Below are 24558 nucleotides of genomic sequence, written 5' to 3' on the forward strand. Positions count from 1 at the left end.
ACAGCCAAGCGGCAGTCCGACAGTACCCCAAGGACAATTGAAAGGCTTTTGAGTTCTCCAAGATACGACCCGGTGAAGCTCGTCCATGTGTCCATTCGCCTTTGACTTCGTTTCGGTATCACTTTGATTCCGCCTCAGCCGCTGCATACTGCTCAGCCAACGGTGCCAGGCAATCTTTCAAACTCGTCCAGCCCTTGCCACCCTGAAGACATTCCATCAGCTGAGTGGCTCTTTCGTTGGCAATAGTGCCCTTATCGGAGGGGAGATCGGGAAGGTCGTCAGGGAAGGTTCGGTCTGGTTGGATTTGGCGGAAGGCGGCGAGGAGGTCGTTGATGTTGAACTTGCCCGCGTAGGCAATGAGGCGTTCGGATTGGATGTCTGGGAGGAGGAGTGCTGCAATGTGGATTCGAGCTATATCGATGACATCGCAGTACCATTCTGGGAGAGGTTAATATGGGATGCGGAGGGTGGGGTTTATGGTTGTTTAAGTATTTCGAGTGAAGCAGGTTAGAGCAGCAGGAGGGGATCGTGTACTTACGAGCTGGGAACATTGCGACGAACTCGGGCGTGACGTTTCCCTGCCAAAGAGGTCGCATTGCGCCAACGGCAGTGGGAAAGCCTTGGTATTCCGGAAGGAGGACCTTGCCTAGGGCGGCATTGGGCACGACTATCGATTATTCATGTTAGGCCTGGGGAGGTGAAAGAGGAGGACAAGGAGATATGAAGAGTAGAAAGATGGGAATTGGATACAGAAAGAAAAGAGAGTATATCAATGAACATACTCGAATTCAAGACGAACTGAGGCTTCTCCTCCTCATACCACTTCCACAACTCCAGCTCGGCCCTGGTCTTTGCGGCGGAGTAGGTGATGTACCCGCCCGCCATGCCCTTGGGCCCCTTTCCAGAGAGGGCGATGGCGACGGCCTGGTGGTTGTACGAGGTCGCGTCTACGGTGTAGGGTTCTCCCGGGCGTGGCATGGCGGCTGAGCCTGAGGAGGAGGTGTAGATGAAGCGTTTCACGCCGGGCTTGTCTGGAGAGTCCGAGGGAGCGGCGAAGCGGGCTGCGGAGCGGAGGATGGAGAGGGTTGCGTTCACGTTTGAGGTTATTGTTTCCTCGGGGGTTGGGCCGTTAGGGGAGAAGTTCATTATTGCTAGGGTGTGGATTACTGCGTCGGCGCCTGGTTGGGGTTGTTAGTGTGATCTGTTCAGAGCCATGGTTTGTGGTGAGACGGGATTTGAGGTTGAGTGAGAGCCGAATTCTTTCGCCATACTTGACGTGAAGATCAAGTTAGAATATCACGCGTGTATGCGTGACTAGGTAGGTATATGTGAACGGGAATAGACGAACGCACCATCGACGACGCTATCAAACGCCCCGTCCTTCTCGACGTCGGCGACCTCGTGGAGGGTGAATTTTCCGGGCCCGTAGGTCTTTTCAAAGTGGGCGGCTAGCCATGCTGTTTTTGACGGGGAGCGGACGGTGCCGCGGACGTGGTGGCCTTGGAGGAGGAGTTGGTTTGCGATGTGGCTTGCGATGTAGCCGTTTGCGCCTGTGAGGACGATTGTGGAGGGGGTTGGCAATGCCGGGTTGGGGATGTTGAGCGACATTTTGTTTGGGTGTTGGTTATTGGGCTGTGGTGGTTTCTTGGGAAAATCAAGGAGGGTGAGGAGAAGTGAGGTGGTGGTGAGCTTGGGGGTTCATGATGATCGTGATGGGGGAGCTTGAAGTTATATGTCTGATGATGGCTCTGTAGAAAGGAAGTGGTGTATAGAGGTCGGACTTTTGAGGGGGGAGAATTCTCCGTCTTGGAAGATGGAGGAGAGCTATGATTTCTCAGCTTTTTGTCGTCATGGAAGAGATTGGGAATGTTTGGTTGGTTGCAAGTAGGGCAGAGGCTTGGTGGTTTGTGTGGAAGACGGGATGGGTGATGGGTGTAGTTCATCCCACCGGAGCCGTTCGCGGGGCCGGGCCGAGGGGAGGTGGGGAGTGGGGGGGAGGATTATGTGAGCATTGGGCGGTAGACGGGAGCCGGGATGGGTTTTGGTGCATTGGGTTGGCAAGGAACCTTAGTCAGGTACCTGAGGAAAGGTAGAGGGTTGTGGGGGTTTGGAGTGCTACAACGACGATGGTTTGGGTGCTTTCGTGAATTCTTGAGATGGTGTTGGTGATGTGATTGATGTGAGTGAGTCTGATGTACCAGGCGCCGTCGTCGTATCTTCGTAGTAGACTGAGGTACTACGAGTTCCTACTTGGCTTGATACACGCCCGGATCTAATTACCTACACTCCTTTTTTACACTTTGATCTGGATAGCCAGATCTTGTTCAAGAGAGCCGATGCCAGGGGTTGCAGCAGTCCTAGATCATCAGAGATTGATCACATGTAAATCTCTTGCAGAATCGTCTAAAGAATGGAACGATTGGTGACTACTAAGTGACTGTACAATCCCACATTCCAACATTTCTGTATTCGATGCTGAGATTGGTCTGTTGGTAGCAACCAGCTGTGGCTGGATCCAACTGGCTCCATCCAATCACTTTCTCCTATGTGATGTCTGCTGTGACGCTCCAACATCTCGAAGCTTGGGAGTATCGATCCGCGGTACGAAGTGAAAGTCCGATGAATGGGAAGTATGGAAACCGGAGAGGTGCTGAAGTCATGTCACGTGTGTCAAAAACGACAGCAGACTTCATTTTTCCAGTATTACCATATCACTAGCGCAGAGTTAATCTATGGAGTTGACGACTACTTCATATGTATCTTTGGAATTTCTAACAAGAAACGAGTACCTCACAATTGAGTGTAACAGATGGTCGTGTAGTAAAGCAATGTATAGAACAGATACAGTACAATGTAGTGGATGAATCTCACTTAAGCTGCAAGACCCGGGAACGTGCCCTTTCTTCGGCGGATGATCGTGAGATATGGCTTCTTGTAAATAGTAATTCACCCAAGATCGATGGTTTCTCATCAAGTCTTCATCCTCCATTATTTGGCCTGATTTGACGACGTGCTTCACTGCAAATATTCGGTGCCTGGGGCAACTGTCGTAGAGCAAGCAGGCGGGAGGCGCTTCAGTCTCACTTCCTTCGCCTTCATACTCATCCTCATACTCACCCTCACCTTCGTCTTGGTATTCACCTTCCTCTGTGTTTGCCTCGACCTCAAGGCTCCGACTACTCTTCAACCTCAAGCCCTCACCTCGCGAACCTTTCTCCCACAACAACCCAAACGCGTGACGCGACTCTTTCTCATCCGGACAGGAGCTCCTTTTCTCAACTTTGACTTCATCCCCTTCATCCCTCTCCTCAGCGCAAGAAATTCCTTTCTGAATTTTCTGTGCCCTCTCTATCCACACCACCAACCGCGCAAAAGGACATTTCTCGCCCTCTCATCGGTTTGTTTACCTCCCCCCATCCACGCCTCCCCATCGCAACTTTCTTCACTTGCGCTTCTTCTACAATTTGCCTTTACTTCTCTACAACATCCCTCACGCTCCTCTCCTTCACCTCATTCCCATCCTTTAATACATATTTCTACAGGTATACTAAAAAAGAAAGCGATGAACCAACAGAATCCGGGACAGGGCACGCTGAGCATGGCTTATCACTCTCGGAAGCGACCTGCTGCCGTCCTCGATGAGAGCGAGGATGACTATGAAGCGGGCCAGCGCTCCACCAACGCCTTCAAAAGGCGGGAGCAAGCTCCAGCAAAGGCGCCAACTAGACACATGGTGACAACCATCAGATACTCTGAACAGGCAGCCCACCAAGCCATGAGAAAGGAGATCATCCACACCCCTGAACTCAGCGACATGTACAACAACATCATGCACACGGTCACTACCACTCGGCAGACAGAAGGCCTTCTGTTGAGTGCAAACACGTACCATTCAACCACCAAGTCGGTCTTGAAGAACAAGGGTCAATCAGAGATTGTTGACCTCATGCGCTATCTCAAAGCCGAAATCTTTATTCGCCTTGACAACTGGCGTGCAAAGCCCTTGGCGGATTGGTTCAACATGGTGCACGACGCTCGTCTGGAAAAGAAGTTCAGGAACAAATACTGGGCTGCCAATCAGAAGGCCAACATGAGCAGCATTCCTTTCTTGTTCAGAAAGATCAGAAAGCCGCTCATAAACTCCAACACCCAGCTTGCCGACGTGTATTTCGTGGAAGCCAGAAAAATCATGCGCCGTTCTGTCTGGGTTCCTGGACCTGAACATCCCATCATCCAAAGTGCCGTTGCCATCATGGTGCGAGCCGATGAGGATCCAAACTTCAAGGAGACTCAACCGCTTATTGTTCAAGTCTGGATAGCCTGGTGTCTTCTTCAAGACGACCCTTGCATTGAGACGAGCTACCTCGCCACGATGATCCACGATCGTGCCAACAAGAACTCCGAAATTAGCACATGCTTTGCACACGAGTTTGCCGCCTTGCGCAGGGCCAAGAGCGCACACTCTGACTATAGTGGTTACAGCAAATGGCTGCATATGCATGGAAGGTGCCACATCATTCACTTTGAAGAGTTGATCGCGAGACAGATCGTTGTGACCATGGCTGGCGGAGTTCAGTATCCTGCCAACAACACCAGGCAGAGCGGTAAGAACACCACAAAGACAAGTTGGACAAAGACTCAAATCACTGACAATGAAAAAGGCAACAACTATCAGGGACAGGCAGGTGCCAGAACGTCACTCACCAATCGGGATCGGAGCCCAGAGGAGCTCTTTGAGCCTCGGTCTCTCTCTCGTTCCCAGCAGCAGGGCCGCCCCCGTGAAGAGACTCGACCTACCACGGACAATCAACAGTCGAGCCAGCAACATAAGAAGACAGCCTATGGAACTGAGGCAGGAAGTTCCGGCAGCCTCCATGGATCCACCTCTCGAGCTCAGCCCGCTGGTGTGAAATCTTCTCTGCCAACCTCTTCATCGTCAATCTCTTCTACTCCGATCTCAGTTAGAACTCCTTCAGCCAGAATCCCTTTCGCTCGAGCCTCTGCAACCCAACTTTCCTCAGCTCGAAACACTTCGGCAGAGAATATCTCAGCTCCCGTTTCCACCGGTGCCGCAGCTCACATCACCACGACTCCCACTACGACTGCCCCAATTCCGGCAACTCCCACCAAGGCAGCTCCTTCAACCGCAGACGCAGCTACCATGACAATGGCGGATTCGAATGCGACCAAGCCAATGACCCAGGCTGATGTTGAGCGAATCATTCGCGGGATGTTGGAGTCGACCAAATTACTGACTGCGGCAGGCCAGCCTAACAACTCGCAGGCTGTCACCGCCGCAGACCTGGAGGATTCCGAGAAGAAGGTGCTTGCCAGTGTCGGCAATTTGATTCACGCCAAACGCGACGAGAGACTTGACGAGATGCTGCCGCCTATCGAGAGCGCCGTTGCGAAGATGCGGAGCCACTTGGAGGTAATAGATGACGCCATTCGCGAGATTCAGAAGAAAAGTCTTGAAGATGAGAAGAAAAGTCTTGAAGATGACGTCCGTGTTCAAGCCGTGGAGGTCCGATTGATGCAAGCCAAGATTGACATGGAGATTACCAAGCGTCAGGTATCGTCTTTCGAGAAGGCTTTGGCAGCTAAAAGAGCCGACAACAAGGAAGCCATCAAGAATCTCAATGGCGATATTCGCGTCGGTCGGTTCAAGCAGGAGGCCTTGGAAGAGGATCAGCAGAACATTCGAGACGGCATGAAGACAATCATGGACGACATCCGAAGCATCAAGGAGAAGCAGGATGCTCACGAAAAGTCCCAGACGGCTGCGATGAGCGAATTGCGTGAGAAGATTCGTTCCAGCTCGAAGTCTTCCGAGGGCGGCAAGAGTACCGATTCGATCACTTGCGCCCCCTACGCTCCCACGCCGAAGAAGGGCTCGTCCACTCGAAAGAAGTGAGTCAGTACTCGAACTTTGCTTGTCTATCCTCGTAGCCTACAGTCACTGCACCGGCTCGGACAAAGTCACGAGATATGGCATAACACGAGGAAATGAAGGGCACCAACGACTTGACGAATTATGTGAGAGTACAATTGAGATGACGACAATATCACTAGCAACGAGGCTTGGCAAGACGAATACCAGTACAACCCCCGACCTGAGCAACGACTCCTTTGTCCTTGGAGAAGGGGTGAGAGATTTGGCTGGGGATGGAGGAACTGGCATATCGAAGGAACAGGGACTGGCCATCACTGGGAATTGTGAACGTTGGCGTTGGATGTTGGTTTGATTGGCTGTACGGAAAACAATGGAACGTAACCCTCGGTCCTGGCACAATTGTAAGATAGTCTATGATGAGCAATTAGGAGAGAGAAAGACAAGAAAACCCAGTTGCTCGTTACTCTGACGTTCTATCACACCGAGTGAGGGGGTGATATGGGACGATGTAATTTGCCAAAAGACTGAAGGAGCTCAACGAGGCCAACTCGAGTGTCAAGCCACCCCTGGGCCTATCATCTAGACCCAACGACTGTGCGGCGGAAATTACTCAGCACAGCAATGAGATCATTGGTTCCCCAAGGCGAAGCGGAAGTTGGAACCATTCAGGCACTTTTTGAATGTGGTAAGACGAAACCAACAGCCGCGGTGCGTGGCTGTGTGCGTGTGTTGTGTTGGTGAAAAGGAGAGAGCCACAACCGCGCCCAACTGGCCCGTGAGAAGAGCCACCCCCAGTTCCCCCAGTACAAGGCTCTCTCGCACTTTTTCGAACTTGAGTCAAACCCATGGCATGGGAAACCAACGCACGTGAGATTTTCGGAATGCGCCTAGATTGCTAGGATCAATTAAGTTCTGAGTTTGGTGGCAACCAATGTGATGGTGTCTTGACAGCGGCTGTGACCGTCTTGCTTCACTTGGGCACTTTTGATGCGTACAATTTCGCTTTTGAAGAGCTGCGGTTTGTAATCTGAATAGTTGACTGATATTCAGTTGCTCATAATTACTCTTCTTTCGCTTCTCGCCGGTGGAAATTATTCGGAAAACATTCTTTGTTGTAAATGGCTTCGTCTGTTCTACCCACTTACACTTTTTCAGCAGGAGAGAGGCGCAGCGTGTAAAGACCCCTGTCGAGATATGGCCGGTGTTGGAGGTCGCTTGTTGGTCACTCGGACTTGACGTAGGTTGAATGCAGTGCAGCACACTTTCGATTCTACATCATTTTCTGACAATCCCGGTTGCTTCCTTTTTTTTCTTCGCTTCTTGCTCTCTCCCCTTTCCTTTCCAACCCCTGTCAACGGAACACTTTCTCCATACAATGCAAAGTTGACGAATAACGTTGGGTCCCCTTCTCCAGCGGGAGACGCAGCAAACGTGGGCCTGCAACGACCCTTTAGGCAAATGCGAACAACAGGACAACCTGCCGGGACCTGACCAATGTGGTGGTACAGCGGACGTGATGAACGACAGTCTACCCGTTGCCGTTGGGGGCCTTTTTGTGGTTTTGCGAATGAGGTCTCGATATCTGGCCTACCTACCTGGGTAGCCGGATTACGGCCGTTGGAACGCCCAACCGTAGTCTGACTGACTGACTGTCTGTCTACCCATTCTCTTTACGCTCTTGCTGCTGTTGGTGCTTTTGCTTGGGTGTGGACAACGAACCGGGCCGTTGGATCACAGGGACAAATGTTAATACATATAAGGATGGCCTACGAAGGGGTCTTGCTTGGATATCTTGGAAGAAGAAGGTAAGAGTCACCAAGCTCAACTGCTCTGAAGTCTGCTCCAGTCAAGTACAAACACCTATTTAACCATACCGATTTTTGTTTGCGCCCAGTTCACCCTTCTTCTTCAGCAGAGCAAATCAAACTCGAATCACATCTCTCAATTATCTTTACCCTACCTCCCCTCGGCTCAAGCCGTCTTTTGACTCTCTCACCCTCACTCTCCACACAATGAGACTTACACGGCCTTCCCGCTTCGAGCGCCTCGGCTCAATACAAATCAACGAGCTCCAGCGCGTCATCGAGCTCGACGCCGGCTCAGGACGCAGCACCTCCTCCAGCCTCACCGTCTCGCGGGATGATTTTCTTGCCATCGAGTCGCGCATGGCCATCGTCGTGCTCTGCATGAACGAAGAGTTCCGCACAATCGAGTCCGTCTTCTCGGGCATCCCGCACGACTGCCTCATCGTCCTCGTCTCCAACAGCAACAGGGCGCAGGGCGGCTGCAACGACCGGTACGAGACGGAGGTCAATATCCTACAAAACTTCTGCCGCGAGGCGGATCGCTTCGCCATCGCGGTGCACCAAAAGGACCCTGGCGTCGCTGATGCGTTTGCGGCGGCGGGGGCTCCTGAGTTGGTGAGCGACGACGACGGGCTGGTGCACAGTGGTAAAGGGGAGGGGATGCTCGTCGGCATGGCTGTCGCGGCGCTGATGGAGAGGGAGTACGTCGGCTTCGTGGACGCTGATAACTATATCCCCGGTTCCATCAACGAGTACTGCAAGAGTTACGCTGCCGGGTTCCATCTCTCGAGGGCGACGGCGGAATATGCCATGGTCCGGGTGTCGTGGAGCTCCAAGCCCAAGGAGCGGAACGGGCGGTTGATGTTTGATCGGAGGGGACGGAGTTCACGGGTGGTGAATGAGTGGTTGAATAATCTCCTGCAAGAGTTCTCTGGCTACGGGACGGATTGCATTACGACGGGGAACGCGGGGGAGCACGCCATGACGATGAGTCTTGCGCTGAAGCTGAGGATGGCAAGCGGATTTGCCGTCGAGCCGTATGAGTACCTCTACCTCTTGGAGCAGATGGGCGACTTGGACCATCATCATCATCACCAGAACCACATCAACCACCAAAGACTCGACGACGACAATAACAGCGACACGCTCTCAGACGCAAGCAGCCCGATATCTCCGTCGTCAATGTCGCAGCTCCTGTCGCCTCCCGCCTCGCCCGTCAGCCTTGGCAGCAGCAGCAGCAGCAGCCGGAGCAGCAGCAGAAACAGCAGTCTCGGCCGCGACCGCAACCGCAACGGCTCGCGGCAGCAACATGCCTCGGTGCAAATCCACCAAATCGAGACGCGGAACCCGCACCTGCACGACAACAAGGGCGACGAGCACGTCAGCGACATGCGCGCGCAGGCGCTGCACATGCTGTACCACTCGCCCATGACGCCGGCGCCGATGAAGGCGGCGCTGCGCAAGTGGATGGAGGACGAGGGGGTGTTGGCGGTTGGGGAGGAGGTGCCGCGGGAGCGGGTGTATCCTGCGCTCGGGGAGCTTGATATGGCGAGGCTGGCGGGGTTGCTGGGCGGGGAGAGTGTGAGGAGGATGGTTGGGGGGTTTCCTTGACCATTCCATTTGTTGTATTGTGTCTTTCTTTTCTTGTAGTTCTCTTTTATTTCCTTTGTCTTTACTCTTATAGATACTTAGATTCTTCGTTGAGATAGACATAGCGTTCTGGGGTTTGGTTTTGTTGCAGCTTAGGTTTTTAGCATTAGATAGATATCACCAATGAACAAGAGATACCATTTCGTCTTGATTCTTTGTCTCCAATGTGTTATTGTCTACAACTTTCACGAGTGATGACGAAAAGACAGTAGAATTCTGACAGAAGTCAAGGACTGTCAAACGGCCGTAGCCGTGCTTCTAGAAGAGGGGGTCCGGCAACTTGCATCGGGTCACCTGCCTTCTGACGGATGCGCTCCGGGTTTCAGTGTGTCGAGAAATTTAGGAAAACCCGTTTAAATCCGGGACATGCTGTATTCTTTCTGCATTATCCTTTCCTGGCAACTGCGGAGGAAACGTGGGGGCCGCAATGCGGGAATGATCATTGATGGTTGACGATTGATGGGATATGCAATGCGGGGCTGCTCCTCCGGTACCTTACGGCCGGGTAGCACAGCTGCCCTCGCACTCGATTATGCACGAAATCCGAGAATCTGCATGGTGGTAGTTTCGCGCGCCGTTACTGTTCGACCACGGCCGCGCCGGGGAAGGGGGAGGGTTGTTTGCCGGGATATGCAATGCGGGTTGTATGACTTGGGGTTGTTTGGTACGGCGTCCTATTGGTGAGGAGTGAGGAGTGCGGATGAAGTGTCTCACTTTGCCTTGTCTTGGCTTTGTCTTATTTTGGCTTTAGTTTGACTCTTGTCCGACATCTTACTGCGAGAATTAGTTGGGGTCGACTTCTGGGTTTGATGACAGGCTGCCTTGCTGCATATTTGCCGAGAGTTGAGGGAAGAGTTAGAAGAGCATTGGATGTCGAAGTTAGGCTATCCAGCCGTTTAGTCGAATACGACTGCCTTCGTCTCAGAGCAGTGTGAGGCCAGAGGTGGTTGACAAAAATCTGATTGAGGTACGAGTGGCCCGGAAATATTTCTATTGTTTGTATGTAGAGAGGAATTCTATATTGGTGGTGCTGGGAATGGTCCATTCGCAAGGGATAAGTCGGATGCTCACTTGCGTTGGTTGCTGGTCTGTGGTTGAGACTGAGATAGCCTCAAGGAAGGGGATGAGTAGGTGGTGATCGCTTCGGGGCTTGTAAAGATTTCTAGGGAGTTTTTAGCAGCAAATAAGACATGGGTCAGTTGTGTGCTTCTGAAGTTTGTTGTTTGTAAAATCGAAAGAACACCACCGCGATCTCATCTTGATCATTTACTGCAAGGCATCGGTGAAAAAATTCATTAAATGACTGGATGATGAATCGACGGTTCTAGCCGTATCATCAACCTCACGCCACACTTTGTCCATCTAATCCTTGTAGTAGGAATTGAGAACGTCTAGAAAAACACGTGAAAAGGCTCCCAACCAGCTCCAGGCGACCATCACTTCATCAAACCTTGACCCAAACCTTCAACCCCATCCCGGCCCTCCTCGTCTTCACCATCTTCGCCGCACACCAAAAACACATACCAGCAAGCAAACAAGACCCCGCATACACCTGCGCACCCACATACCTCCCCCCCTCAGCCTGAATAATCGCCCCAGCAATCGGCGGACCCGTCAACACTGCAAAACTTACAATCGTAAACGTCATACCCATCCGCGTCCCCTGCTTCCTCGGATCGCTCGTCAACTGGCTCAGTGCCGAAGGGAACAGGCTCTGGATCGCGCTGGCGACGAGGCCGTAAAATGGGGTCCAGACGTAGAGACCTGCTGTCGAGGAGACGGCGACCCAGCAGTACATGAGGATGCCAGAGGCGAGGGACATGGGGATGAGGGTGTTTATGGAGCCGACGCGATCGGCGATGTAGCCGGGGAGGATGCGGCCCGGTACGCCGACGCCATTGAGGACGAGGAGGAGGTTGAGGGAGGCGTTGTAGGAGAGGCCTATGATGTCGCGGGTGTAGGAGGCTAGGTAGTAGAATGCGAAAAAGACGCCTAAGTAATTCTGTGATAGGGTGAGTATGGGGCCCTGGGAGACTGATACCGAGTTAAAGAGGAGGTTATTCGAGACAGCTTACTAGGAAGGACCCAATGGCGTAGAAAGTGTACTCCAACTCTTTGAAAGCAGCCCACTCGACGATGCTCCCGGCTTTCCTGGGCTTGACTCTCGGCTTCAGGAAGATGAAGCTGATGATCAGCGTGCCGGCCTGCACGAACGCGATAGCACGGATGGTCCACCCGAACCCAATACTTGGAAGCAGCTGCCTCACCATGCTAGGATAGATCAACCCGCCCGTCGAGCTGCCAATCGACACGAACCCCAGCGCGAGTGCCCTTTTCTTGTCGAAATAGGTGGACGCCGTCGACAGGGCGGGACAGAAGAGCAAGCCGTTGCCGAGGCCTAGGCAGATACCCTGCGAGAGGAATAATTGCCAGTACTGCGAGCAGAAGGAGGTTGCGAACATGCCGAGGAACACGAAGAGGAAACCGGCGATGAAGAGGTGGCGAAAGTAGCCTGCGTCTGTGAGGCGGCCGCTGAAGGTGCTGATGAAGAAGAGGAGGAAAACCTCGAAAGAGCCGATCCAGGCTATGTCTGACGGCGGGCGGCCGAGAAGAGTGGTGTAGTAGGATTGGAAGACGCCGAATGAGTTGACGATGCCCCTGCGATTTGTTAGTTTGGCTGGATGTACACAGCTTATGATGGACTCACCAGGTATTCATAATGACCAGATGGGCGCTGAAGACTGGTGGAAGTTAGCCTCATGAGCCTAGGGTTCATGGCACGCAGCAACTCACTCGCCATCCATGCGGTGACGCCCCCGTCAGGAGGCGGACCTTGTACAATACTGGACCTGGACGTAGCCCGACTGAGCACCCGGCCCACGATCCCGCTGGCCTCGGCGCCGGCCCCATGCCCAGCATCCGTGTCCGGGTCCGTGTCCTGCGCCACGATTCCCGGCGGGTCGTCGTCCGATGAAGACGACGGCAGCGCCTTTTCGTCGCTGTGTACGGCTTCCTTCATGCGAGCATTATCGTCGTCATGAGGGCGCAACTCCATCGTCTGCTGTGGCCCTGACTTTTCGACATCATAGGCGATGTGAGGAGGGGAAGAGCTCATGATTTCCCTTTTGCCCTATTCCGGAGAAGCGCGCCAATCGCAATGCCGAGACACGGGTATCGCTCCGATCTCGATAACTTAAGCGGCTTCTTGTACAAGCTTTCGCAATGTCGTCATGCTTCAGTTGCCGAATCCATAAAACTCCTGCTAAGCAATCAATAGCCGACGCAAACAGAAATGCTCAAGAAACATGAAGAATGAAGAGATCAGTAGGGGTGTCGTCGCAGAAGCAAAACTGTTTCAACGGCGCCAAAGCCTCAAGCGCGCCCACCCTAGGCCCTTAATACCGTAGGTACTTGGAAAGCGTCGCTGCTTGCTCGAGTCATGGCGGCGCTGAAGCGACACTATCGATCACACCTAAATGATTACCCATCCCCGGCGCCGACCCCGGCCGCGGGCAAGCTGCATTCTGGCCGGGTGTTGGAGAACAAGGAAAGCAATCCACTTTGAATCACACGCAATCCGGGGGGCGGTAAAGTGGGTGGAGACGAGTTGGCAAGCCCCTTTGCAGCTGTCAAAGAGAATTGTCGAGTATCACTCCATATTGTCCGTACGTATGGGTATGTGGTTTGCACTTGTTTGCGATTGTGAATGCGACTGCGACTGGGAATCATTGCCCGGGGGCTCGGGGAGGCGTAGGCGAGCTGCTGAACATATCGAATAAAGACATCGGGACGTCAATCCGCCCGCTAGTGTGGGTAAGGTGGGATAAAATCGGCGAAACGGCCTGGCTGCTTTGGTGGCCCCATCGAGATCAACGCTTGTCACCGGCCGGTTCCGGCTTTGGCTGCTTGCTGATCGGAGCTGGACCGCTCCGAGGCATCTTCAACTTCGGAGATGGGCCCCAAACGAAACGTGATGGACAATGATTTATCGAGATTCTTGATGTGAGAGGCAGCAGGGAACAGGGCTGCTCTGTTGGCGAAGTAGTTGATAGGGTGCGTGGATGGAAGAGAGAAGCTTCCTGGCCTGCCCTGTCCTGGAAGTGGAGGTGAAGGTGTGCCGTTGGCATCAGCCACAGCCCGGTGTGGACGCGGACCAAATCCGGTGCCCAGCCACATTTGGCGACTTGGACTCTACGGCTTCACACGGAAAACTTACAACTCACCACAATATTCACCCCCCGATCTGGGAAAATAAGAGAGTCTGACTTCATATCGCCCAGACCTGACGTCAGGACCTTCGACATTTCTCTCCAATCGACCGCCTCTTTTTGACCATAACTCCGATTTAATAAAGATGCAAACACTTTTAATAAAAACGAGCTCGCGCTTAACACTATAGCATCTTTACCTATACTTTCACCACTACCCCCACTCCTACTGCCATTCCTCTTCTAATCTTCCTTATCCTTGGTAGTTCATCCTCTATGTATTCCCTACAGAATACACACAAAGGCTCGGACGTTGAAGAATAGGCTAGGGTTAAAACACACCGTTCTGTAAGTTACTTAAGGCATACGCTTCCGACCTATTTTGCTAAGTCACACCAGGGTCGTAAACGTAACTCGACGCCTTAAGAACGCTAAGAGAGCCGAAATCACTAGTAATAACACACAGCTCCTCCCACAAGTCGATCCCGACAATCTCCTTGACGTAGAGGGTGTTCCAGCCACTCTGGGCGACTTTTGGTCGATGGACGGGATGTATCATGTTTGACTCAGATGCCTAGTGCTCGGTACTAATACCACACAGAACGCGACATTCGCCAGCTCGCCACGAACCTTGGAATGGAGTCGGACAAGGTCGCATACCCCAAGCTCATGCAACAAGCGTTTGAGCGGATTGCCGGGGCTTCTTACTGAAATCATGACATAGACGACAACTCCCGCTCCTGGCGGTCGAGTAACCCCCCCCCCCCTAAACAACTATAAATTGTGCGCGGGCAAAGGAATGAACGAGTGTTTCTTTTTAGTCTTTTTTTAGTTTCTTAGCCGAACAGAGTCGTGGGTTTTTGGCACCAACAAGACTTTGTATGTTTGAAGATGTGACTGCGCCACAACTTGTATGCTTGCGCATTCGATTCCGATAGTCATCACGATAAATCTGGAGAGTATCGTGAAGATCAGGGAGAACCTTTAGCCCTGAGTTGGATTATCTTTTGGAAGACCGTGGAGCCGGCACGAACGGCCTCTGTTAGCCTTATATAAACCCCATCTTTCCCCTATCTCGTCCCCTTTTCCTTTTCCTCTCCAACCACCTCACTACCATCGCCTTGGCATTTCTTTCTCTGCAAGCATTCTCAATCAAGATCACAAAATCAACCAGGGACTGCAGCACGAACAACCTTACTATATCTACCACGGGCTATGACTAGGATAACGCTATCCGCCTTTTCCGAGACGATCTAGCTAAGGCTTTTACCGACTTTACTAGCTAGGTATAGCGATAGCAGGCTATGATTAAGACGCTATTTAAAGAGGATCGCGAGCTATTTTCCGGGGTGGGTTTTTATTATACCGTTAAATAGGTTTAATTATATAACTAAGAGCTAGTTTTGAAATACGATTTTAAAGTCTTTAGCCTATTTTCTCTTAAGTAGGTAATTTAGTCCTTTGCCGCTTTATACTCTAGCTCTACTATAACTCTTTTTATTATTAACCCTGGTCTTGCTATATTTATTAATTCTACCCCTCCTGTTGTGCTTCGTCTTTTGTGTATTCGTTAGCGAATATACTTACGTGGAAAAACATAGAGGATATTGAGATGATATTAATAAATCCTATGTTAATTTATTATCTAACTCTTTTATCAATCGCAAGCACTCCACAACTCACGGCACCACCCAAAGATTCAAAGGCGTTCATAATAAACCACTGCGTCAAACAAGTCGATATCCTTACATAAGAGAGGCTTCCAAGACTACTTGACTCCTAATTTGTCACTCGCTAGATTGTTCCAACGGCCTTGAAACCAACAAAGCAATGACGCGCATCTCGTTCCACGGCAGTTCTACGCCCGCGCCGGCCCTCGCAACAGCAACTGAAGTCTGCCATGGAGAAACTCACCGCAGAAGTTACTAAGTTCATTTTGGATGTGTTAGAAATGGATAGAGTAGATAGAACAGAACGACTTTTGCAAGTATCAATGTGCCTTCATACCCATGTAACGGTGGCGGGACGTGCATGCCCAGACATCCAGCTCCTATCGACCCCTTGGGGGTCCCCCGGGGCTTTCCCAAGCAATCCCTGTGTTCCTCCCAGGAGTGCCATGTGAGCGGATGATTCCTCCACGTGACTGCACGGGTGAGAGATTGCGAGGTGGTGGCTGTAGCCTTGCCGTACCTTCCACACCTCACCTCACGTCCCCACAAGGCTGCCACCAACGACGCCCTTCTATACACTCTCAACATTGTTCCGGTCACCAGCCAGCAGGCGCCCGTCTAGGTAAACTGGCTGGGTGGTGGAGTAGTTAATAGTCCGACATAATTATCAACGCCAACCAGCCTACACGACGACAGGTTTAGCACAGACGAGTACCCGAGTTCTAACCCCAGCATGCCACGGATGTCAGAAGCAAAATTCGGGGTCGCGTCTTTGACCACTGCAACAACAAAAAAAAGGTGCCCCAGCCTAGCAAGGCACCCAAGAGACGAATCGCCGCCAGCACCGTCCACATCGGAACCCTGACCCAGGATGCGCCGCTCGCGCACAAGCGCAATCGGAAACGTCCCACTGCCGTGCCGAAGCAGCGCCGCGCCGGACAGCCGGTCTTCTTGAAGATCAAGCTCGAGATGAAGAGTTTAGCGACTTGGCCAGATATCTCCTTCAAATTCTGTGATGCCAAAAGATCCGACTTCCCGACCGCAACCTCGTCCACGCCAAGCAGGAAGTTACCAGCCAGTGGGATATCGCCGAGCTCCGACGTGTTGAACGCGCGAACGTGGATTTAGTGGTATATTGGACTCGCCAGGAGTTGCTGTCCTCTCTGGCCCCTGAAGCAGCCGACGCGCCTCGCCTCGCGGATCAGCTGGGGAACAAGATGGACCGTGAGTCCGCTGACAACTCCAGTCTCACGCACATCTGGCTTTGTATCGATGGCTGGAAGGGAATCCAGATGGCCTACTTGGCGTACCAGCAGCAGGGCCCTGTTGTGGGTGGCATACACGTGTGTAAGTCGGCGTCTTTCAGATTTCTCCCGATGGCAGACCTCGTACTGGTTTGAATCCTCAGAGGCTGATAGCTAGCTGTTTTCTCAGTTTCTCGGTTCAACTTCACAGCCGCTGCATACTTGGCTGATTCTTTCTGTGACGATACATCCGGACCCCAGAGAGAATAGAGACCCTGATTTATGCCTTTGCCTCCGAGACTTGTGTTATTCATTCGTCATGCTTAAGTTAGTGCAAGCGGGAACTCGTTTGCGCAAGGTGTTAGCGGCAACTGTGGCGAGCCGGGGACACACCCGGGGCCGAAGCGTTGGCGGTGCAGCATGCTGAGCATCCCGAGCATGCTTCGTGTCACTGGCCACCTCGAAAGGATGAGTCCTGGCAAAAGCTGTCCCGTAGAAAGAATGGCAAGCAGAATTGGCGATGCGAGAGGCGGTAAGGCTAAGACGAAGGACGGAGACTTGATTGAGTTTGAGATGCCGATCCTGGACAAAGGTCGCAACCCCAAGTGGACATATGTTGTTTGCTGTTTGCACATGCAAAAACCTCAAGCATTGGACTGACGAGGGACATCCTGCCACTTTGTGCCCCGAGCCCTGCACTCGCCCTGAGGGATAATGCAAGACAATTGTGGTATCTGGTGCGTGTTCAAGCTTGTCTGATCTGAATGTTGACCTTTTTCTTTTGCCGTGGAGAATCTGTTGACATAATCGTGGTTCAGGTGGAACCAAACACGGCAGGTGGTCTCTAGGGTACCTGGCTGTCGTTGAATTTGGAAAGCACCATTGAATGATGCAGGTATTAATTACTTGTCGCGCCCCGCACGGCACGCCGGTGCAACTCCAACCTCACCTCACCTCACCTCACTTCACCTTACCTTACCTTGAACGACTACAAGCCCGACTTGTATCGCGAGACTTTCTCTCAATCGGTCGAAAGGTTCCGTCACAGTACTTTTCAACTTTTTATTCCACATCCCGGCATTTCGGTCACCTGGAGGCCGATTTCCCGACCACCTCAGCCCCAGCATCTGCCAGGCAGACGAGGCCAATCAAGAGGCCGTTGGGCTGACTTCTCCTTGGCATGCCGTTTACCTTTGACGGTTGTCTTGGGACCCCAGCCCGCATAGCTCTCCTATTCGTCGCGGGAGCAGCCGCATACTTTGGCGTTGACGGCCTCCCGCTTCTTCGCTGCAGGGTGCCCACAACACCATTACCACTCTCCTATCAACACGCGATGCAAAGCTCGTCCAACGACGACTCGTAAGCCCTGCGACGGACAAGAACCACGAAACCCCCAGCATCATACGTCCGACATGGCCAATCAATTTTCTAGCCTCTGTTCGGTTGGTACCTGGGCCCTTACGCAGAGAGCCTTCCTGAAACTGCTGCATGGTCCTTCCTTCTGCTGGAAATGCCATCCACGGCTTTGTCTGATTGATGAATGAGACCACGCGGAAGCTGACTGAACCATGTCCTAGAGTCGGTCCCTCATAAGGACGAGGCTTCTCTCGCATCCGATAATGCCCCCTCTGCCGACCTGTCTTTCTGGATCACTTCAGCCCTTGGACACTCTGGAGCGAATGCTTGACACCAATCATCGCCAAATATCTCGACAGTAATCACTCTACCAAGCGCCTAAAGATGTGGAAAAATGGCAGGTGAGTCATGGCAACCGCCTCGATCTATAACTCGTCGTCTCGAAGCTAACGTCCATCGTGCGCTAGGAAACGCCCGGGACCGGCTTCGTCTACAAACGGTCCATGCTCCTATTACCTGAGGACTGGAGCCTGTGGCTATGGCCCAAGGTGCAGATTCTCTCATGATACAGGCAACAAGCCCGACCGTGGAGAACAAGGTCAGTGGCGAATTAGCAATCTGTCACCCGACGACACACCAGCGAATGCCGGACGAATTGATGGCCGGACCGCCAATGCCCCGAGCCGAGCCCGTAACCCGGAGCGTGAGCGGCTGTTCCAGTGGAAACGACTTCGACCTCAGCCGAGACAGGTGTCGCTTCTCTGGGACGATACTACGTCGAACTTCTTCCGCACTGCTATCAGTCTGGTGGAACAAGATGTGAGCCTGGCGCAAGAGGTCGTCAAGGAGATGGCCGCTGACGGTCGGCTGCCGCTCGTCAGAGATGTCATTGAGGGAGCCGCTTCAGCTAGAACGCCCGAGGCCAAAGCTCTTCTCTGGGAATCGCGTATTTCGCCCCTGTTCCGAGTCTTGCTCCACCCGACTGTCGTAGACTCGGTGGTTCTCGAACAGGAAACGGCTGTGCTCTATCGATTGCTCCTGGGAGTTGACGCCACACGCCTGAAAACCCTCTTCAACTTTGTCTTCGATGTCGTTGATCACTGGTACGAGTTGCCTTTCGAAGACACGGCTGTTTCTGCCATGGAAGCACTTGCTCTATCCTGCGGCGTCTTAGCCAAGGTTATCAACACCAGCACCTCGAATATTGTCAATGCCCTCTTTCACCCCATTGTCGAAGGAATCAAGCTGCGATTAGATGTTTTCGGCAACAAAGATAGCGACTTCCATACCCTGCAAGCAACAAGGCATCTCGACTATGTTTACTGTCGCCTGGGTATCGGCCAAACTCTGGTCGACGCTGTCCATATCTCGGCTTCTTCTGGTGCCGTGGCCGAATTCACTCTCAGCCAGGATTTGCCTGGAAAACTTTCCAAACGCCGCGAGCGCCACGACAATGACCACCAGGATATTTCGGATATCAAGCTCATGCCTACCCACCAAGAAATCATGTCTTCTCGAGATGAATACTTGCCGGTCGCCAACCCCGCACAACACCACTTGCAAGGCCTGCGAGGTTTGCTAGATCGGCATTTCCGCCTGTTGCGCGAGGACACACTCCATGATTTACGAAGCGCCATTCGCACAACCGTGGAGTCAAATGTCAAGGTGCGAGATATTCGGACACGAGTCGTTGCCTACGACAACGCCTTTGCTGTTGACATGACCTTCGACAGATGGTCAGGTCTTGAGTTCATTATCCAGATTGACCAACCCCGACCGACAAGAGGTTTAGACAAATTGCAACGCGGCACTTGGTGGGCAGGAAAGAAACTCATGGATGGAGCTCTTGTTTGTATTGTTGATGAAGTGGGTGGTATTTTCTTCTTCCAGGTCTCAAAGTCGACCATCAGAACTCCCAAAGATGAGACCCAGCAGGGTCAAGGAGACAACCAAGAGGAGGATAAGAACGATGCACCGCGCTACAGTCTGCTAGACGATGAAAACCACGCATACGTACATCTACATCTCGTCGACACAGGAATCGACGAAATCAAGAGATCTCTCAGGTGGTTCAAGACCATGCAGATCGTCCGCCAGCATCGTCGTCTTCTCGAATTCCCGTCTATCCTACTGGCTTCTTTCACCCCTCCGTTGAAGGCATTGCAAAACATGTCAAAGACCCTGGATCTCCCTTTCCAAGACCTCCTAACGCTTCGTGCTGGGAGTCGAACAGCGGATAATCCTCCCCCACTCTACTCCAGGCGACCTGATTTCTCTTTCAATCTCAGCTGCCTGTCGACTGATGGCAGGAAACTTTCATACACTCCCGGCGACGCGATCAATCCATCGCGTCTAAGCAGGCACTCCAGTCTTGATAAGACTCAATCCGAGGCCATTCTCAATTCACTCAGAAGATCCTTCGCCCTGATTCAAGGTCCCCCGGGTACAGGGAAGAGCTATACCGGAGAAGCGCTCATCAAAGTCTTGCTTGCCAACAAATCGAAGGCAAAGCTGGGGCCCATCATGTGCGTTTGCTACACCAACCATGCTTTGGACCAGTTGTTGGAGCATCTTTTGGATGGTGGTGTCCAGAATATTATTCGCATTGGCTCCCGATCAAAGTCTGACAGGTTGGCTCCTGTAAATTTGAGAGCGGTGGCTCGAGACATGACCCGCACGGCTGCCGAAAGTCGGGCTCTTTACAAATCTGTCGAGACTTTGGACGGCGACACAGGACAGATTCGCGGTACGCTTTCGGATTTCATCTTCAGCAGAGACAACGAAAAGATTCGTCTTCACCTTGCCGAACACTATCCTGCCCAACACGAAGAGCTGATGGGGCCAACCTTGCCGAACTTTGATGATGAAAAAGAGAGATGGCAGACTGTATCCTACTCACGCGGCAATGTATTCAAGAGGTGGCTCGCTGGCGGCGCGCCTACCAATACGACGCGCCCACTTCGGCGCTTGCGCCAATTGAAGCTAGCCGACCTCTACCATCAGGAACGTATCCTGCTCTACCAAGAATGGCTTGATGAAGTGTTGAGAGGAGAGATTGATTCGCTGTCGAACATGCACAAGGTTTACCAGGAACACAAAGAGAACAACAACAAAATCAGGAGCTCCATTGATCTGCGTTGTCTTCAAGAAGCGAACATCATTGGTGTTACAACCACCGGTCTCGCCACCAATCTTGACCTTCTTCGACGGGTGCACGGCAAGGTTCTTGTGTGCGAGGAAGCGGGCGAAGTTTTGGAAGCCCATCTTTTGACCGCGCTCCTGCCGACTATTGAGCACGCCATTCTGATCGGGGACCATCTTCAGCTACGCCCTCAGATACAAGACTGGAGACTCCAACGAGCAAACCCGGCTGGCGTCAAATACTCCCTAGATGTGTCACTCTTCGAGAGACTTGTTCAACCACCTCCAAACGTACCGAGCATCCCGTTCAGTGTCCTCGATACGCAACGTCGGATGCACCCATCGATAGCGGAACTAGTACGATCAACATTGTACCCATCTTTGTCAGACTCTGAAAACGTGCAAGACTACCCCGAGATCCCAGGCTTGGCTCGGAGGCTGTTCTGGCTTCACCACGAAAGCCCAGAATCGGGGGGAAAGTCTGATCAGGACTCTGTTGAGACGTCATACTCCAACAATTTCGAGATTGAGCTTGTCTCGGCGCTTGTATCGCATCTGTTAAGGCAGGGTGTATACAAATCTGGGGAAATTGCCGTCTTGACACCTTATTTAGGACAACTGAACAAGCTGCGACAGAAGCTCAGCTCCGTCATGCAGATCGTCATCAACGACCGGGATATGGATGATCTTGCTGAGATGGAACCTGCTTCTGCTGCCCAAGGCAGCTTCACGAACGTGGGACAAGCCGCGAAAACAAATGCTCTGAGCGGTGTTCGAGCCGCAACGGTCGACAATTTTCAAGGCGAGGAGGCCAACGTTGTCATTATCTCACTTGTCCGCAGCAACAACGACAACAGGTGTGGATTCCTCAGTACTTCTAATCGCATCAATGTTCTGCTGTCTCGGGCTAAGCACGGCATGTACATCATTGGCAATTCACATACCTCGAGCCATGTCCCGATGTGGGCGCAAGTCACGGAAATCCTTCAGAACGGTGGCAACTTCGGCAACAGGTTGGAACTACAATGCCCGCGACACCTTCAGAACAAGAGCTTTGTGTCACAGCCCGAAGATTTCCTTCGATTTTCTCCGGATGGTGGGTGCAAACTCCGGTGTGACCGTCGGCTCGCATGCGGCCACGCCTGTACTGGCCCTTGCCACTCCGACCACCTCCACAACGCCATCAAATGTCTCGAGGACTGTGCCAGGCCGAAGGTGAATTGCGACCACCCATGCCGCCGACGCTGCGGAGAGCCTTGCGACAAGCTTTGCACAGAGGTGCTGCGCGGCGTCGGCCTGAAGCTTCCTTGCGGTCACACTCTTGACACGGTCGCTTGCTGGAAAGCTCAAGACCCGTCTTTAATCCAGTGTGTCGTGCAAGTCGACAAAGTAGTGCCGGGATGTGCTCACGCTGTCAAGGTGTCCTGCCATGTAAACGTTACCAGGGACAGCTATCCTTGCAAGAGCGAGTGTGGCTTTCGGCGGCCTTGCGGTCACGCATGTAAGTCGCTATGCTCGGCATGTCGCGTTAGAAAAGATGGTAAGGTGGTCGAGGAGGATCACAAAGCTTGTCGACAGACCTGTGGCAGATCCTACACATCCTGCAGCCACTCTTGTCGAGCAGCTTGCCATAGCGATGAGGTTTGCCCTCCGTGTCCATCTCCATGCCAAAACCAATGCGTGCACTCAAAGTGTGGCAAGAAATGCCACGAGCCTTGCGCGCCATGCGCAGAGGAGGCGTGTCCATCCTCGTGCCCACATTCAAAGTGCACTATGCCGTGAGTACATGTCACGTTGTGATTATGAAACTTTTCAATGTTTGCTGACATGCGATGACAGTTGCGCCGCTCCTTGCGATTGGATTCCCTGCACCAAGCGGTGTACCGAGGTATTGAAGTGCGGACATCAATGTAAGTTATTTTTCTTCTGGTCAAGTGAGAACGTGTTGACAGTGCCAAGGCCCCTCTGTCTGCGGTGAACGTTGTCCAGCCGAGAAGTATTGCCAGACATGCGCCGCGGATGACATCAAGAATAGGGTGGTCGATCTCATCCTCATGGATGACTACGGTTCAGTGGACCTGGACGAGGAGCCCTGCATCTTCCCAGACTGCGGCCACTTCTACACTTACACGACCATGGACGGACAGATGGGTCTCCGGGATCTTTACGATGTCTCGCCTGAAGGAGTGCCGACGGCCGTCAAATCGGGGTCCCACCCATTCTCGGTGACTAACATCAAAGTGTGCCCCGACTGTCGAGGGTCTCTAAGAAACGTATCCAGATATGGGAGAATCGTTCGACGTGGTCTTCTTGATGAGTCGACGAGGAAGTTCATCAGCTGGGCCCACAGCGTCAAGCAGAAGTTGACAGACGCGTTTTTCGCTGCACAAGACAACCTGCAGAAGATGGAGAAGAATAAATTCAGCTTTCCTACCACGCAGTTGGGGTTTCCCATGCCCCAGTCGGCATTTGCTCTCAGAGGATCTCGGCAGCAACAAATGACCCATCTCTTCAAGCTCACGGGAAATACCAGGCACGCGGTACTCAAGACGCTCCGAAATCAGATCGCCAATTTTCTCGGGTCAGTAAGGAAAGAAGAGCAGCCGTATCAGCGCGTGGCACACTTGGTCTGGCACGTAAACAAGCGGCGGCAAACCAGCGACTACTCATTTGACGAGTCGGCAATCCAAATGGGTGGAATCCTGGACGCCATGACGCTCTCGCTACGGTGTGATCTTCTCCTGGTCTCTGACTATATCAGTCTATGCCGCAACATGACCGACAACGACAGCGACGGTGCCAAGTCCGCCAGTATTGATCCCATGCCATACATCAAGGACTGCAAGCAACTGATTGAGACTGCACGAATGAGAAATTATTCCCGGCTGGAAGTTGAAGGCCACATCTGCCTCGCCATGTTTTGTTACTTTGCACCGCCTGACGATGCTAAGCCGACGACTGACGCACCAGAGGCACCTAAAGCAGAAAACTCATCCACGAAAGAAAGTATGATCAAGCTCGGCGAGGACCACCTTTTGAAAGCTGAGAAGATCATCAAAGCAAATCCGTCCGCAGCCACGATGGCCTCCGAAGTCGAGACCGCGAGGCGCATGCTCCACGACGGAGTCTTCTACAGCGAAGTTTCCACTGACGAAATGCGAGCCGTCTACGCAGCCATGAGCAAGGAGTTCTTGGGAACAGGGCACTGGTACACATGCCGCAACGGACACCCCTTCACCATTGGAGAGTGTGGTATGGCGATGCAGCAGACGGTGTGCCCGGAGTGCAACGCTCCGGTCGGCGGTCGGAATCACTCTTCGGCGGAAGGCGTGAGGCATGCGGTGGAGATTGATGCACTTGCGCGCGGCATCGGAAGAATGGGATTCTGAAGTAAAGTAGATTCATGGAAAACAGTGACCTCTATAAAGGCTTTCACTTGCTGATTGTCTTGCTCGATGGACGCCCGTGATGACGGTCCTTCTTACAATAGACTGGCACACTGGTGATCTTGCTGTGTTGTCCGTCAGCCTACACTTTAGTTTCCGGATTTGTTGTGCATTCTTAGTCCTCATCTTCCATGAATACATATTC

The 24558-nt window shown here is 52.5% G+C and overlaps 8 protein-coding genes across 8 annotated transcripts; 6 read left to right on the forward strand and 2 right to left on the reverse strand.

Annotated features, from left to right (window-relative positions):
* Positions 1–118: 118 nt before the first annotated feature.
* On the reverse strand, positions 119–1608 carry CPAR01_16166 (aldehyde reductase II; the record flags this gene model as incomplete). Its single annotated transcript, XM_060500411.1, has 4 exons — positions 119–438; positions 539–667; positions 783–1178; positions 1353–1608. The coding sequence occupies 4 exons, from the start codon at positions 1606–1608 to the stop codon at positions 119–121; spliced, it is 1101 nt and encodes a 366-aa protein (XP_060340892.1).
* A 1954-nt stretch (positions 1609–3562) lies between these two features.
* CPAR01_16167 (uncharacterized protein) lies at positions 3563–5914 on the forward strand (the record flags this gene model as incomplete). The annotated part of the gene is made up of 1 exon (XM_060500412.1): positions 3563–5914. The coding sequence occupies one exon, from the start codon at positions 3563–3565 to the stop codon at positions 5912–5914; it is 2352 nt and encodes a 783-aa protein (XP_060340893.1).
* A 1991-nt stretch (positions 5915–7905) lies between these two features.
* CPAR01_16168 (mannosyl-3-phosphoglycerate synthase) lies at positions 7906–9309 on the forward strand (the record flags this gene model as incomplete). The annotated part of the gene is made up of 1 exon (XM_060500413.1): positions 7906–9309. One exon carries the CDS (start codon positions 7906–7908, stop codon positions 9307–9309), a length of 1404 nt encoding a protein of 467 aa, XP_060340894.1.
* A 1483-nt stretch (positions 9310–10792) lies between these two features.
* On the reverse strand, positions 10793–12463 carry CPAR01_16169 (major facilitator superfamily transporter; the record flags this gene model as incomplete). Its single annotated transcript, XM_060500414.1, has 4 exons — positions 10793–11350; positions 11424–12006; positions 12056–12089; positions 12142–12463. 4 exons carry the CDS (start codon positions 12461–12463, stop codon positions 10793–10795), a joined length of 1497 nt encoding a protein of 498 aa, XP_060340895.1.
* A 1385-nt stretch (positions 12464–13848) lies between these two features.
* Positions 13849–14280, forward strand: CPAR01_16170 (uncharacterized protein; the record flags this gene model as incomplete). Its single annotated transcript, XM_060500415.1, has 3 exons — positions 13849–13904; positions 13956–14115; positions 14158–14280. Coding segments are annotated over 3 exons (339 nt in total), but the record flags the coding sequence as incomplete, so codon positions are not given.
* Positions 14281–16024: 1744 nt separating this feature from the next.
* Positions 16025–16740, forward strand: CPAR01_16171 (uncharacterized protein; the record flags this gene model as incomplete). Its single annotated transcript, XM_060500416.1, has 3 exons — positions 16025–16171; positions 16252–16573; positions 16661–16740. Coding segments are annotated over 3 exons (549 nt in total), but the record flags the coding sequence as incomplete, so codon positions are not given.
* A 150-nt stretch (positions 16741–16890) lies between these two features.
* Positions 16891–17130, forward strand: CPAR01_16172 (uncharacterized protein; the record flags this gene model as incomplete). The annotated part of the gene is made up of 2 exons (XM_060500417.1): positions 16891–16957; positions 17000–17130. 2 exons carry the CDS (start codon positions 16891–16893, stop codon positions 17128–17130), a joined length of 198 nt encoding a protein of 65 aa, XP_060340898.1.
* Positions 17131–18220: 1090 nt separating this feature from the next.
* Positions 18221–24356, forward strand: CPAR01_16173 (uncharacterized protein; the record flags this gene model as incomplete). Its single annotated transcript, XM_060500418.1, has 5 exons — positions 18221–18227; positions 18398–22468; positions 22575–22608; positions 22807–22877; positions 22927–24356. The coding sequence occupies 5 exons, from the start codon at positions 18221–18223 to the stop codon at positions 24354–24356; spliced, it is 5613 nt and encodes a 1870-aa protein (XP_060340899.1).
* Between the last annotated feature and the right edge of the window lie 202 nt (positions 24357–24558).

This window comes from Colletotrichum paranaense (assembly GCF_030867605.1).
Source record: "Colletotrichum paranaense strain IMI 384185 chromosome Unknown Scaffold_23.1, whole genome shotgun sequence".
Classification (NCBI taxonomy): Eukaryota; Fungi; Ascomycota; class Sordariomycetes; order Glomerellales; family Glomerellaceae; genus Colletotrichum; species Colletotrichum paranaense.